At 43.9% G+C, this 13,269-nt stretch overlaps 1 protein-coding gene across 1 annotated transcript; it reads right to left on the bottom strand.

The window, feature by feature from the left end:
• Positions 1–306: 306 nt before the first annotated feature.
• Positions 307–12,006, bottom strand: LAP3 (leucine aminopeptidase 3). Its single transcript, XM_072335353.1, has 13 exons — positions 11,839–12,006; positions 11,552–11,667; positions 11,171–11,225; positions 9,838–9,943; positions 9,000–9,159; positions 7,973–8,137; positions 6,794–6,952; positions 5,794–5,918; positions 3,890–3,978; positions 2,743–2,845; positions 1,542–1,621; positions 746–858; positions 307–653 (listed from the first exon to the last, which is right to left on the bottom strand). Exons 1-13 carry the CDS (start codon positions 11,959–11,961, stop codon positions 455–457), a joined length of 1,593 nt encoding a protein of 530 aa, XP_072191454.1. The 5' UTR covers positions 11,962–12,006; the 3' UTR covers positions 307–454.
• Positions 12,007–13,269: the final 1,263 nt, after the last annotated feature.

Here is a 13,269-nt window from a genome sequence, read left to right as displayed (position 1 = left end):
CCCGCCTCCCCCCGTTCCACAGGTAAGCGCCGGCTTTTTCGACACTTTCCCCTATTTGCATTTCGGTTCCTCCCTGACTGGACTTCCCGCGTTACCGAAACCAAAACCGCTGTCCCACATCGTGCTCAGTCGGGCTCTGCAGACATTGCTTTAAGAGCAACAGCTCACAGGGGCAGAACCTGAGGTGAGGCACAGCTCCGCTCCCCTCTGCCGTCACTTCTCTCTCAATTAAAACACAGCAAGAACTGTGCTTACTTCGTACAAGAAGTAGTTCCCTTGATCACAGTCTGGTATTAAATACCTCAAGTAGGTCCAACAGTGTATGTTTATTTAAAGCTGCATAACAGAGTCTCAACGTTGAGATGTTCTTGATTTATAAAACGTGCAGAAAATACCGTTTCAGACTGCATCCTTAAGGCACAGCAGATGATATCAGAATGAACATTTAGGCATTTTATTTGGGATTGTGACTGTCTTGGCTTAACCGAGCTGCAAACTCCACCAACGTCCTGGTGGGGCGCCCGGCCATGCCCTTGCGCAGGTACGGCACCTCGTCCTTGTTGGCCATCACACCAGCGATGTCCAGGTGAGCCCAGTGAGGGGCCGTCACAAACTCCTTCAGGAAGGCAGCAGCTGTGCACGCTCCTCCAGCTCTGCAGGAAGCAGAAAGAGGAATCGTTTCTAAAGCAACACCACCAGCCCAAACACAGCTGCAGGCTGCAAGGACAGGGCAGGACAACGTTACCTGCTGTACTTCCCAATGTTACTCAGGTCTGCCAGAGGGCAGTCTGTTACTTGTTTCGTGTAATGTTCAAAAAGAGGCATTCTCCATACTCGGTCTCCTGTCACGATGCTGGCCTGAAAAAGAAAAGGTGACTCACTGCTTGTTTTTCTGTGTTTGGTTTGTTGGTTTTTCCTCCCCCTCCTTTTTTTAAACAGCATTAATGAGCACCAGCATTGCACATGTTTATCCTTGTCAAGCTTTGATCACTATCTAAAACTTCCTACGGTCCAAAAATAATGTCAGCTATTCGGAAATACACTGAAAACAAAACTGAATCCTACTTTTGGTAGTGGTAGTAAAAAAGAACACAAAGAGTTTTTCCTGGTAACAAACACTTTCACAGATCCTTCCCTTCAGAGACTCCCCATGTCCATCACACCTCAGGCACTTGCAAGGCCTCTCTGTATATATCTCCTGGTCTTGCTTTTACTAATTCCAATTATCTTTTTAACAAAAACAAATTACTGTCCATAGTCCAAAGCTTATACGCATGCAGTATGTTATCAAAGGATGCAAACACCACTTGAGATCACGATGCATGTGATCTGTGCTGTGTGATATACAGCCTCACTGAAGAGCCAGCAATTGATAGTCTTAATTATGTATTTTTCAGTTAAATGCAATCCTAACACATTCCTATGTGATTTCAAAACGCAGTCACATATTAGATTTGTATAAGGTAAGACTTCCTTTAAAAAGTCAATGATTTTTTAGTAACAGCAGCTGTTATCATTCGATAATAATGTTGAAGGCCAACCTCATAAAGGTGATTCCAAAGCCAAGACGAATTTGTGAACACTCCAGTTGCAGCAGACCCCAACGCAACATCCATGGCACCTACAAAAAGACACCTTGAAGGTTACGCAGTGAGTGCAAAGGTGGACTTGGGTCATTACCCCGCATACAGACTCTTCACAGTAGTTCCCTTTTTAATTCTCACTACCAATGATTTCTGAAGTCTACAAAACCTACAGATTTGAGTGCACTTCTGCTTACTTTTAAAACTTTTCAAGTTGTTTAAAGGTTTAACTAATAGGACAAGACTTTGTGAAAACTACATGCCAGATCTCATAAAATTTGACTGTTTTCAGCTTAATTGTAATATTCCTAATCTGACGTATTCAGCAATAAATCTGCTCAACAAAACAGAACCCAAACCCCTAAAATTTGACTTCTTCTACATGGAAAAATCGGACTTCAAGTTTATGAACTCACCCAATTTCCCACCAGGTACTTTCCATTTGTGAATTTGACTCACAGAGGTCGTTGCACAGCATATAGAAATTTAATTTAAATGAAAACAATCACCATCAAAATAGTAAACCATGCCTAAAGCAAAGAGATCACATCCACAGCTACTTTTTGGCTGCCACAGATCTGCTTCTCTAACGCTGGTGCTTGCAATGGAAGAAGTGCTGGGTAGGTCAGAACTCAGGCACCCAAGAGGCTGTTCACAAAGAAACTAGTTTGGCTTCAGCTACTGCCATATGGAACTGGCAAAATTTTCCACGTCCATATCAGTATCTCTGCACCACATAGCCATCCCTGGGGGTTGGGTGTGCTTAGGCAAGATGCTGAGTGGCATAATTGCCTGGAATCTACTAATAAGCTCAGCTAGAAACAGAAGCATGGGGAAACATGGTGCAAAAACATCCGAGTCTGCATAGGTTCTTCTGGGCTTATCCTTTCCAGCTCAGCTGGGCCAGGCCCATCTTCATCTGTATTGCTTACTGTGCTCCATGCATGCCAATGCCCCCAGTCTTAGAGACATGCTGCAGCTATACAAGTTGTTAGAATAGAATTTTTGCAAGTTCTTATCCTGCAACATGCAAAATTATCTCACCTGCTTTCAGCTTCAGGCTGTCATCACGTACATAGTACAACAAATCCACAGACCGTTTAATTAGAATAACAAAAAACTGACTTCCAAAATGAAGCAGGGAAGAGAGACTGATTACCTGTTAATGTTGCAGCATTCACAATAGCCCTTGCGTTAAAATTGTGGGCATAACAGAGAGCATCAGCTAATAGCAATCTTCCTTCTGCATCTGTGTTATCAACCTTCAGGTGGAAAATCAATAGAAAGAGATTACTGAAAATATCCCATCAGCTGACTTATTTCTCACATATTCTCTTGAACAGCTGTCAGATTGTGACTACACTGTCACAAGCCCAAGGAAATTAATTTGCTTAGAGAAATATGGCTCATAGAAACTGCAAAGGAGAGGGATTCACAAGGATGCACAGATGAGTTCCAGGAAGCAGTTCCTTGTGATATTGCTTTCTCTTTGAATTCTGAAACTGCTTTCCTCTAAAGAAGAAAATAAACCCGTAGCCCCTCTGCATCTTTCCCTTTTCAGAGAAAGCTTACAATGAATTCTGCAAAATTAATTGCATGTACTCTGAGCCACTAGCTATTTCTTCTGGGTTTCTTCTTGCTGGAGAAATATGTGTGCAGCCTTCTCCCTCCAAGCTGAATGCCTCCAAACTCAGTACAACAGAGAGAACCTCAAGGTCAAAGCTGGTAGAATCATAAAAATCCAGACAGAAATACTGAGTAAGCCATTTTCTTCCACACAAAGTCAGCAGTCTACTGCGCAGTAACTTTCTGCACCATTTAATATAGAGAATTAGTACAGATTGGATTAAATACAAGATAGCGGTTTGGCAATCTGCTTCGAACTGACAGATCCTATGATGCTCAGTTCTGCTTCTACAGAGCAGCTGGTGTGGGAAAGACCTTGATTCTATCAGCAGGGAACTAATACTCTTACATCTTACTCCAGACAGCAGGTGAGTGTCCTCAAAGGTCTGCCAGAAGCAAGTTGTATGTTACTCATTCTGAGAGCCTGTGCTGATGAGCATCGTTACAACCTCTTGAGCCGGCAATATTTTCTAGCACGTTCATGGTTACTGTACTTTCCAGTCTTTATTAGGGATTTGTAGAACACGTCTAACCTCTTCAATACGTATTGGAAAAAAAATCCTGTGATTGCAATTCCTACTTAATTTACATTTGCATTGCATATCCTCTGACTACTGTCACGCAACCTGATTAAACCAATCCACCCAGAGTACTCAAAAATCCAAGTTTCATAGGCACACCTGTATTGTTTTTCCATTCTTGGCTGTAACTACATCCCCGGGCTTGTTTGCCTTTCCACTGGGCATGTTTTCACAGAGGGGTGCCAAACCTGAAAGAGGAAGAAAAAAAGTCCATTACCAGCATCCATCTCTCTCAAAAGATATTAAAAAAAAATATAGAAAACAAACAACAAACTTAAGAAAACTTAAGAATTTTTCACCTTTAATTGTTCAGTGTCTGAGTTTTCCTGGTCACTGAAAGTCACAAGGTCTAATTTCTTCAATCAGTGGGATTTCTCTGCACGTTGCACCACAGCTTTTTTCCCCCTACACCATTTTACCACTAGGATTTACTTCTACTTTGCACACTCAGGCAAGTAAAAGCAGAGGAGCTTTAAAATTCACTGACACTTCTGTCAACAGATACTTTCTGTCTATGAACAATTAGTCATATGTCAAGGGAGTTATTTCTTTCTGAAAAATCAGACTTCTGAACAACGAGCTGTTCAAGCTCTCCTCGTTGTGTTATGCCAAGAGGCATCCGAGGAATCGCCACAGAATGCCAACCATAAGAAGGGCAAACAGATGAGCTTCTAGTCAACGTGAGAACAGTGAATGGGACAGTGGGATGAAAGACAGCCCCCGTTCCCAGCCTGCTCCTGTGGTCTGCCCAAAGCATGAGGGACTGTGACAACTGCAAACCGCTGCTCCTCAGTGGGATTATGTACACAGATTTCTGCTCCGCTGATTTTTGCTTAGTACTTCCCTTGGGAAACATCGAAGCACGAATCTTGTGAGGATGTGTGGTTCGCTGCCCTCTACTGGTTGAAGCGTGTCAGCAACGAAAGTATTAACTGGAAGCTACGGTTTTCAAACTTAAAACTTAACCAAGAATGGACTGCATCTCATCAGGGAATGGTTTTTAAACTACAATTCCTGAATCAACTGATTTAATTCTAACTGTGCAACATTTCTGCAGGAACAATAAGCACAGTTCATAACTAAAAAATAGTATCAGAAAGTTTATTTTGTTGTTTTAAGATTTCTGCTGAGACATTCTCTTAAGGAAAAAGCTGATGCTTCATCCTCCTCAGCTTTGGCAAACACAAAGGTAGCTCAGCTAAGTCATATTCATTTCTAATGGCTTTCACAGGTATCCAAATTCCTTGTAACAAAGCATTAGGACTTCTGCAAAACTCATTAAAAACAGGTTTATTGACAGCCAAGTCACAAAATCATAGAGTGGCCTGGTATGAAAAGGACCACAATGATCATCTGGTTTCAACCCCCTGCTGTGTGCAGGGTCACCAATCACCAGACTAGGCTGCCCAGAGCCACATCCAGCCTGACCTCAAATACCTACAGGGATGGGGCATCCACAACCTCCTTAGACAACCTGTTCCAGTGCATCACCAGCCTGTGTGAAAAGCCACCTCCTAATATCCAACCTAAACCTCCCCTGTCTCAGTTTAAAACCATTCCCCCTAGTCCTATCACTATCTACCCTCATAAATAGCTTCACCACCCCCCCCCCCCCCCCCCACATTTATACACTCCTTTCAAATATTGAAAGGTCACACAAGTTCTCCCCAGAGCTTTCCCTTCTCCAAGCTAAACAAGCCCAGTTCCCCAACCTTTCTTCATAGGAGGTGCTCCAGTCCCTCTTCTAAGTTCTAAAAATCATGCCTTAATTCATTTATTTTTTAATTCTGCCTTGCATTCTTTTATTCATGCAAAAGTAGTAACTTTTGATAAACAAACAGAAGAGAGGCTGAGCTATGGAACGAGAGAAGCAGGTCTGCAAGAGCTCATGACAATTCTGTAAGACAGTGTCTTAAAAGTTACCACTGCCGATACAGAAAATGACTTTGTCTACAGAGAATCCTGTAAAATTAAGGCTTTCAGGCGCTCACACAAGCACTTACCAATTATGTTAAGAGGCAGATTTAAGGCTGCTGCTGTCACAATGGCTGAACAGACCGTTGCAGCCCCTCCCATATCTGCTCTCATTGCATCCATACCCGATGATGGCTTCAGTGAAATGCCGCCACTGGAATAAACAGAATAAATATCATCCAGCACGGAGGTGTTAGATGTTACATACATTAATACTCTACCCATCCCTATGTTTTAGCATTAAAAAAATAAACAGCAAATACTAGACTCAATGGTTTCAGATCTTCTTTCAACACCCAAGTTAGACTGGCTCTCAGCATATTTATCTGGTTTTCAGCTAAATTACACCTAAATTACTTCCTCTACACCGTAAGAATTCAGGTAATCCACAGCAGAATAGCAACATAGTTCTCATGTACTCTGCAGTCTTTATGTAATGGAGTACAAAAGAAGAATAGTAGATTTGGTAAAATCAAGCATATGGAAGAGAACGGACTGATAAATTCTCAGTATGTGTAACTGCTTTTTCTGCCCTACATGAGAACCTGCTGCAATCAACAAACTGTTTCTGAGTGGCTTAAACATGATCTCCACGCCCGGGGACAGACTGCAATTTTAAGTATGTAAATTCTTCATCCTATGGTTCACTCAGACTGAGGGAAAGACAAAAGTTTTGTTTCTTTCCCCCAGATTTCATTTGTCCTTACAAGTCAAAAGCACATCAGTTCTACACTGCTCAGTCACTGCAGCTTGTTTTATTCCTGGGAAATGCAGCATAATCTGCTACATAGAGTGAGTTCACTGGGGCAGCATTGAAAGGTGTGCTGGGAAAAGAATAAGCATCTTTGTGTTGAAAGTGAATAGCAGGAAGGTACAAACAAGGCTTCACCTCTGTGTTTAACATGATTGCAGTTTGAAGCGAGTTTCTCTTGTCTGAGTTATGCATGCAGTCCATCTGAGCTCCATCCTTTAATAACTAAACCATAACTTGCCCTTGTTCCCAAACCATTAAAATATCACCATACATACCTGTCAAACGTGACTCCTTTTCCTACAAATACCAAGGGAGAGTCATTTGGATTAACACCTCCTAAATAGTGGATCTCCAGAAAGATGGGAGGTTCAGCCGAACCCTTGGCTACACTCAGGAATGCTCCCATCTGCTGCGTTGCTATCCAAGACTCTGGTCTGGAACAGAAATTATATATACATTATATATAATTATATAATATATATTATACAATAATAATAATAAAATAATATGTATATATATTTCTTTTTTAACTGGACACTGACCAAGGAATTTTTGTTTGGTTTTGAAAGGCTTCAATTCTTGAAGGCTTATACACAATTAATTCAATTTTAGTTATGCTGGAAACTACCACTTAAATCCTGTTGTTATTTCTTTTGTGAAACGGAAAAGTACAGCCTCAAAGTTACTGTTTGGCTTTTGTTTTTAAAGAACAATGTACTTTCTGCATGAGAAACATTAAACTTCAACTTGTGTATGAGACAGTATAGGCTTTGATGGCACAGGGAATAACAATGTTGCATCCCCTTTTTCGCTGTTCCCCATCAGAACAGATACTATGTGTACAGCTGATTTCCCTTCGCCTTTTGCATTTTACCAGGACACCCTCCAGCACTTACTTACACAACCAGCAAACTCATTTCTGCTGAAGGGCAGTAACTAGAAATTCAGGGACAAGAAGCATTAGTTGTGCAAATTCAATTGCAAAGGCTTTTGGGGCTCTCTCTCAACATTTTAAAAACTAAAAAAGAGAAAGAAATAGCAATAAAGGATATTTAATTACCACGTCCAAATAGGCAACAAGGAAAGGTATATATAACAATTGGGAATGAAAGAAGAGATATTAGAAAGGAAAAAACAAAAGGTATCTGGTGTCTGTAATTTATTCACTGATTTTTCACCAGGCTTCCTCCGTCACAGCCCTTGTGTCAATTAAGCAGATAACTGACAGCACGACTAACTGGCAGTTAGTCATTTTGCTGTGACACAGTATCTGCTTACTCTGCTCGCCTAATTCTGAGAGCAGCCTGCAGTCTGGGCACCTTTATGCCCTTTCAACAAAGGCTTCATTTGCTTTCGTTATTTGAGATAGCGGAATAAAAATGAGAGCACGCTGCTGATTTCAGTGGCATGGAAGGTTTTTTACTCAATAGAAAAGTAGTTTCAAGGGATTTTACCTTATATGGACCTTCACATTGCTAGCAAAATTTGCAAGCTTCTGTTCAATATATTCAGCAAATTTGATTGGAGTTATATAATTAGCTGGAGCCTCCATAAGGTACCGAGCGAGGTTCTGACCCTCTGCATAGATAACACCTTTCTGCCAGGCTTCACTTCCAGCACTAGAGAAACAAAACAACATGTAACAATTATGATCACCAGCCTTTAAAAAAGATGTCAGCATTCGTTTGCTCTCTATTTTTTGAAAGTACGGCAGCATTAATTTAAAGTAGTTAAGAATGTTCCATTACCATTACTGAGAGGAATTCTGGGTGAGATCCACGGTGTATCTAGTCTAGTTCTCATCCCTGCTTCAAGTGCTTCAGAGAAAGCTAGAAGAATCCTGGAGCAGGCAGATGTGAAACTACCTAAAACATTTGGTCTTGTCCTAAGCCTTACTAAAATCGTACAATCACCAAGGTTGGAAAAGACATAAAAGATCATCCAGTCCAACTGTTCACCTATTGCTATTTAGCTCCCACTAAACCATGTCCCTCAACACAACATCCAGTCTTTCCTTGAACACCCCCAGGGTCGGTGACTCCACCACCCCCCTGGGCAGTCCATTCCAGTGCCTGACCACCCTTTCTGAGAAGGATCCAGCCTGAATCTCCCCTGCCACAGCTTGAAACCATTCCCTCTGGTCCTATCACTAATGACACAAGAGAAGAGGCCGACCCCCAGCTCACTACAACCTCCCTTCAGGAAGTTATAAAGAGCAATGAGGTCTCCCCTGAGTCTCCTCCAGGCTGAACATTCCCAGCTCCTTCAGCCTCTCCTCATAAGGCCTGTGCTCCAGACCCTCACCAGCTTTGCTGCCCTCCTCTGAACACATTCCAGGACCTTGAAGGATTAGGAGGAGTTAAGAGAGAGACTGCTGCTAGCCCTGTTCTTTCAGTGTCATTTTTCTCATGGACAAGCACGCATAATTTAAGAAATAAACAGATGGATAAACACATGGGCAGCTTCTCCTTTTGCCATCACCTTCCATGAAGCTGAGGAGTAACTACAGGTTTCTTTTTTTGCTTCAGCTCATTGTACTCATGCAGTCCAAGGACAGCACCTTCTGCTGCTGCTTGAGCATCTCCACAAGGGTCCACTTCAACACAGGGGATTTCCAGGTCTTGGATCTGTCTACAGCCAACTGAAAAATACAGTACAGGATGAGTAGGACATATTGAACAGAAGAGCAAAACAGGTATGATCCATATAGCACCTCAAGGGGAAAAAAAAACCAACTTAGATATCTCAAGTTCATAAATAAATTAAGAATAGAATTAATAAATTAAGAACAGTAGAATAATTTTCGATGCTGATTATCATATACTGACAAATTGTGATGAAAACTATCACTTGATAAATTCCTACAAATGGGCCATTTCACAAGAATAAAGACTAAACTCCACAGTTGCTCCGATTCCTTTAAGCTTGGCTTTTTCTATTAAAGAAAGTCTACATTGTTCTGGAGTGTTATGAATTATGAGCATAGGTATCAGATATTTGCTGTGATTGAGTTTTTGTTAAGACACTTTAACTGTTCTTTTCTCACAAAATAGTTTATCCATGCTTTTATGAACAGTAAAAAAACCAACAAACAAAGCCATAACCAAAACATATTCCATATTCCTTTCTTGTACCCAAAGAATCTAAGTGTTTTGGCAGCTGGAGAGACAGTCTGGTCTAGCTCTCAGGACTAAGAGCTGTCATATGTGTGTGACTGACCTCTTGTCTCAGCTCATAACTTCTGTGGCTATAATGGAATATACTGCACCATTAAAAGACTTCTCCACATGAAAGACTTAAGAAAATTTAAAAAGTTGACCTGCAACAGCAGCACGGATATTTTCTTTGCCTTCATTCCAGTTTTCTTGGTCATTTACTCCAGCATTCTTCTTGCCCAAGCCAACTACAACCACGCTTGGAAAGTCCTACACAAAGCCAACAAACAAACGGATTCACATTCCTCATTGTTACAGCCAAAGCACAAAGTTGTTACAAAGACTGCGCTTCCCAAATCAAGCCAAACAGTGTTAAAATACATTCTCTATGTTACACAGATTTGTCTTAAAAAGCATCAGTACGGTGCCACTGTCTTCCACTCTGTCATTTGCCACAGGGATCAAAACAGTTGGTGAGGTTGTCCACTTAATTACGTGTGTTGTAGCAGATATGGCTTTATGTTCACCATGCAGCAAAAGATACTTCTAAAGGAAAGTCTAAAAGTCTTGAAAACAAATCCAGCTTTTGCTACAGAACAGAGGATAGATGTGATAGATGTGAGCTGCCTAAGTGAATCACAGAACCACAAGGTAGGAAAGGACCTACAAGATCATCCAGTCCAACCGTCCTCCCATTACAGTAGCTACACCAAACCACTAAACCCTATCTCGGAGCTCCTCATCCAGATGCCTCTTGAACACTGCAAGGGACGGCAACTCCACCACCTCCCTGGGCAGCCATTCCAGTGCCTGACCACTCTCTGAGAGATTCTGCTGGTACAACTTGTGGCCATTTCCTCAGGTCCTGTTTGTTGCCCGGCAGAAGAGGCCAAACCCCTCCTCATCACAACCTCCCTTCAAGAAGTTGTAGAGTGCAACGAGGTTTCCCCTGAGCCTACTTTTCTCCAGGCTAAACAATCCCAAAGCTGCAGAGCTACGCAGATCCAGAATTCAGGAAAGCCGCATAGCACAGCAGACTGAAAACAGCAGCCTTACAAACCAAAAGTGGAAGGCAAAAAGGAAAAGGTAACAAAGATAAAAGGAGACGTTTAAGGATGAATTCTAGTTTGCATAAAACCATACTCAAGGTTATGCACGCAAACAGATTTTCCAGTAATTTCATCTTAGACTTTCCCTTAGTGTCCTATTGCAAATAACTGCTCCGTCAGATTCTATTGGCTTTCAATCTACTACACCACAAAGTGTCTTAATCCTCAAGATGTGGAACTAGCGCAAGCTTCCCAGAAGAGCAATGGTTCAAGATGTCCTTTTTTAGCTGTTATTACCTTACACACCACCAGAAGCATACCTTGGAGTGAGCGGATGCCTTGTGATATATCACATCTGTGATGCCCGCCAATGAAGCAAGCTCAAAGTAAGCCACAAGGGAAAATCTCACACGTCAGAAATACACATATGAAAACGCACTGTCCGTACCTGATGCAAACCATGGAATACACGTGCTTTGCCTTTCTTCAGAGGGGGCCCGCATCTGGAACACAAGAGGCTTCTTTCAGTGAATGGGTCTATATGATAACAAAGCTATGTTGCTGCATTCACCCCACAGCCACACAGCGCTCCCGCACTGCGCTGGCTCATCCCGATGACGAGCAGCCTCCACAGATGCCTCACATCTTTCCCCAGCACATGGTGCATCCCATAGCAGCTTCCCTCCAAGCCGCGCGGCCTTTGGGAAAGCAAACACCGGTCTGGGAAGGGTTACGGGTTTAAACTCTACAACGAGCCAGCAGCTCGGCCCCGTTCTTGCTGACGTTTACAGGCGCTTCCATCCGCTTCAGCGCGGAACGCGGCACTCACGCGGCCAGCAGCTCCCGCAGCCTCCCGGACACGCGGCTGTCGAACGCGTCCCCCGCCGCGCTGAGCTGGGCGGCGCCGCCCTCCTGCTCGCTCTCGTAGGCTCCCAGCAGCAGGCCCTGCGGAACGGCACGCGTTAGTGCTCACAAGGGACGCGGGCAGACGGCAAGCACGGCGCTCGCACCGTAGCACAGAGCGACGCTGGTCGAGCGGGATAAACCGCTACAGACGAGATACAGCGTAACTAAGCGATCGTTTTGCGTCCCAACTAACAAAAACACACCCCTCACCTTCCCGCCCGCCCCGCGGCTGTAACCCCGCGGCAGGGGACTCCGCTGCGAGCAGCTGCACGGCAAGGGCGCAACCCGGGCCAGGCGGCGCGCAGCCGCCCGCCGCACCCACGGCAGCAGCATGGCACGGAGCGCACAGCGCCGCGCCGACACCTGACCCCGGCGCGACGTGCGCCTCATCAGACCGCGCCGGAGGGCGGGGAGCGGGAGGCGGGGCCGTGGGTGAGAGCGGTGCTGCGAGGACCGGGAGTGCGCCGTGGTGCCCAGAAAGCCAACCGTGCCCTGGTCTACATCGAAAGAATTGTGGCCAGCAGGGAGAGGTGATGCTGTCCTCATACTCTGCTGGTGAGACATCCCTGCATCAAATTTAAACAACAGAATGTAACCCCAGTCCTTGTTTTCTCACAAGCACTAATTGGATGGTAATGTTATTTCATCATTCAGTTCAGGCAGCTACAACATCCCACAGTAAGATTCAGAATGTCCAGATGTGGAGCTCTCAGTACAGCACAGACATGGAGCTGTCGGTGCGTGTCCAGAGGGCCACAGAAATGCACCAGGGGATGGAACACGGGAGGACAGGCTGAGAGCTGGGGCTGTTCAGCCTGCAGAATAGAAGGCTCTGGGGAGACCTGAGAGCAACCTGAAGGCAGGCTGTAAGAAGAGGACAAGCTCTTTAGCAGGGTACGTTGTGACGGGACAAGGAGAAATGGTTTCAAGCTAAAAGTGGTGAGATTTAGGTTGGATATAAGGAAGAAGTTTCTTATGGTAAGAGTGGTGAGGCACTGGCACAGGTCACCCAGAGAGGTGGTGGCTGCCCCATCCCCGGACACACTCAAGGTCAGGCTGGACCTCTGAGCAACCTGATCCAGCTGTAGGTGTTCCTTTTCAGTGCAGGGCACTTGGATTAGATGGCCTGTAAGGTTCCCTTCCAATTCAAATGATTCTCTGATAACATCTTGGCATGAGTTCATTAGGTTCTGAGAGAAAGCAGTTACAATCCCTGCATCAAATTTAAACAACAAAATGTAACTCCAGTCCTTGTTTCCTCACAAGCACTAATTGGATGGTAATGTTATTTCATCATTCAGCTCAGGAAGCTACAACATCCCACAGTAAGATTCAGAAATGTTTAACACATCTCTTGGACTGTTGCTGCAGAGTGTGCTCTATTGCTGAGAAGATTCAAAGCAAGATTCAAAAGCTGGTCAGCTCAGCTGTCCCTCATTGCTTACACAGTGCTCTCTTATGGTTCTTTCAGAGCAACCTGCCAAGGAATCCAGTCCAGCAGTCCTGCCATTACCCAAGTAAATAGTCCCACAGCTCTTATTCAGCACCAGTTTAAATGACAATTGCCGAGGAAGCCTTGGGGCATTACACTTCACTGGCAGTAAGAAAAAGGGTTTGGAATACGTACACACTAATACTACT

The sequence above is a fragment of the Excalfactoria chinensis genome, chromosome 4 (assembly GCF_039878825.1).
Source record: "Excalfactoria chinensis isolate bCotChi1 chromosome 4, bCotChi1.hap2, whole genome shotgun sequence".
Classification (NCBI taxonomy): Eukaryota; Metazoa; Chordata; class Aves; order Galliformes; family Phasianidae; genus Excalfactoria; species Excalfactoria chinensis.
This window is presented reverse-complemented; position numbering and strand designations above follow the sequence as displayed.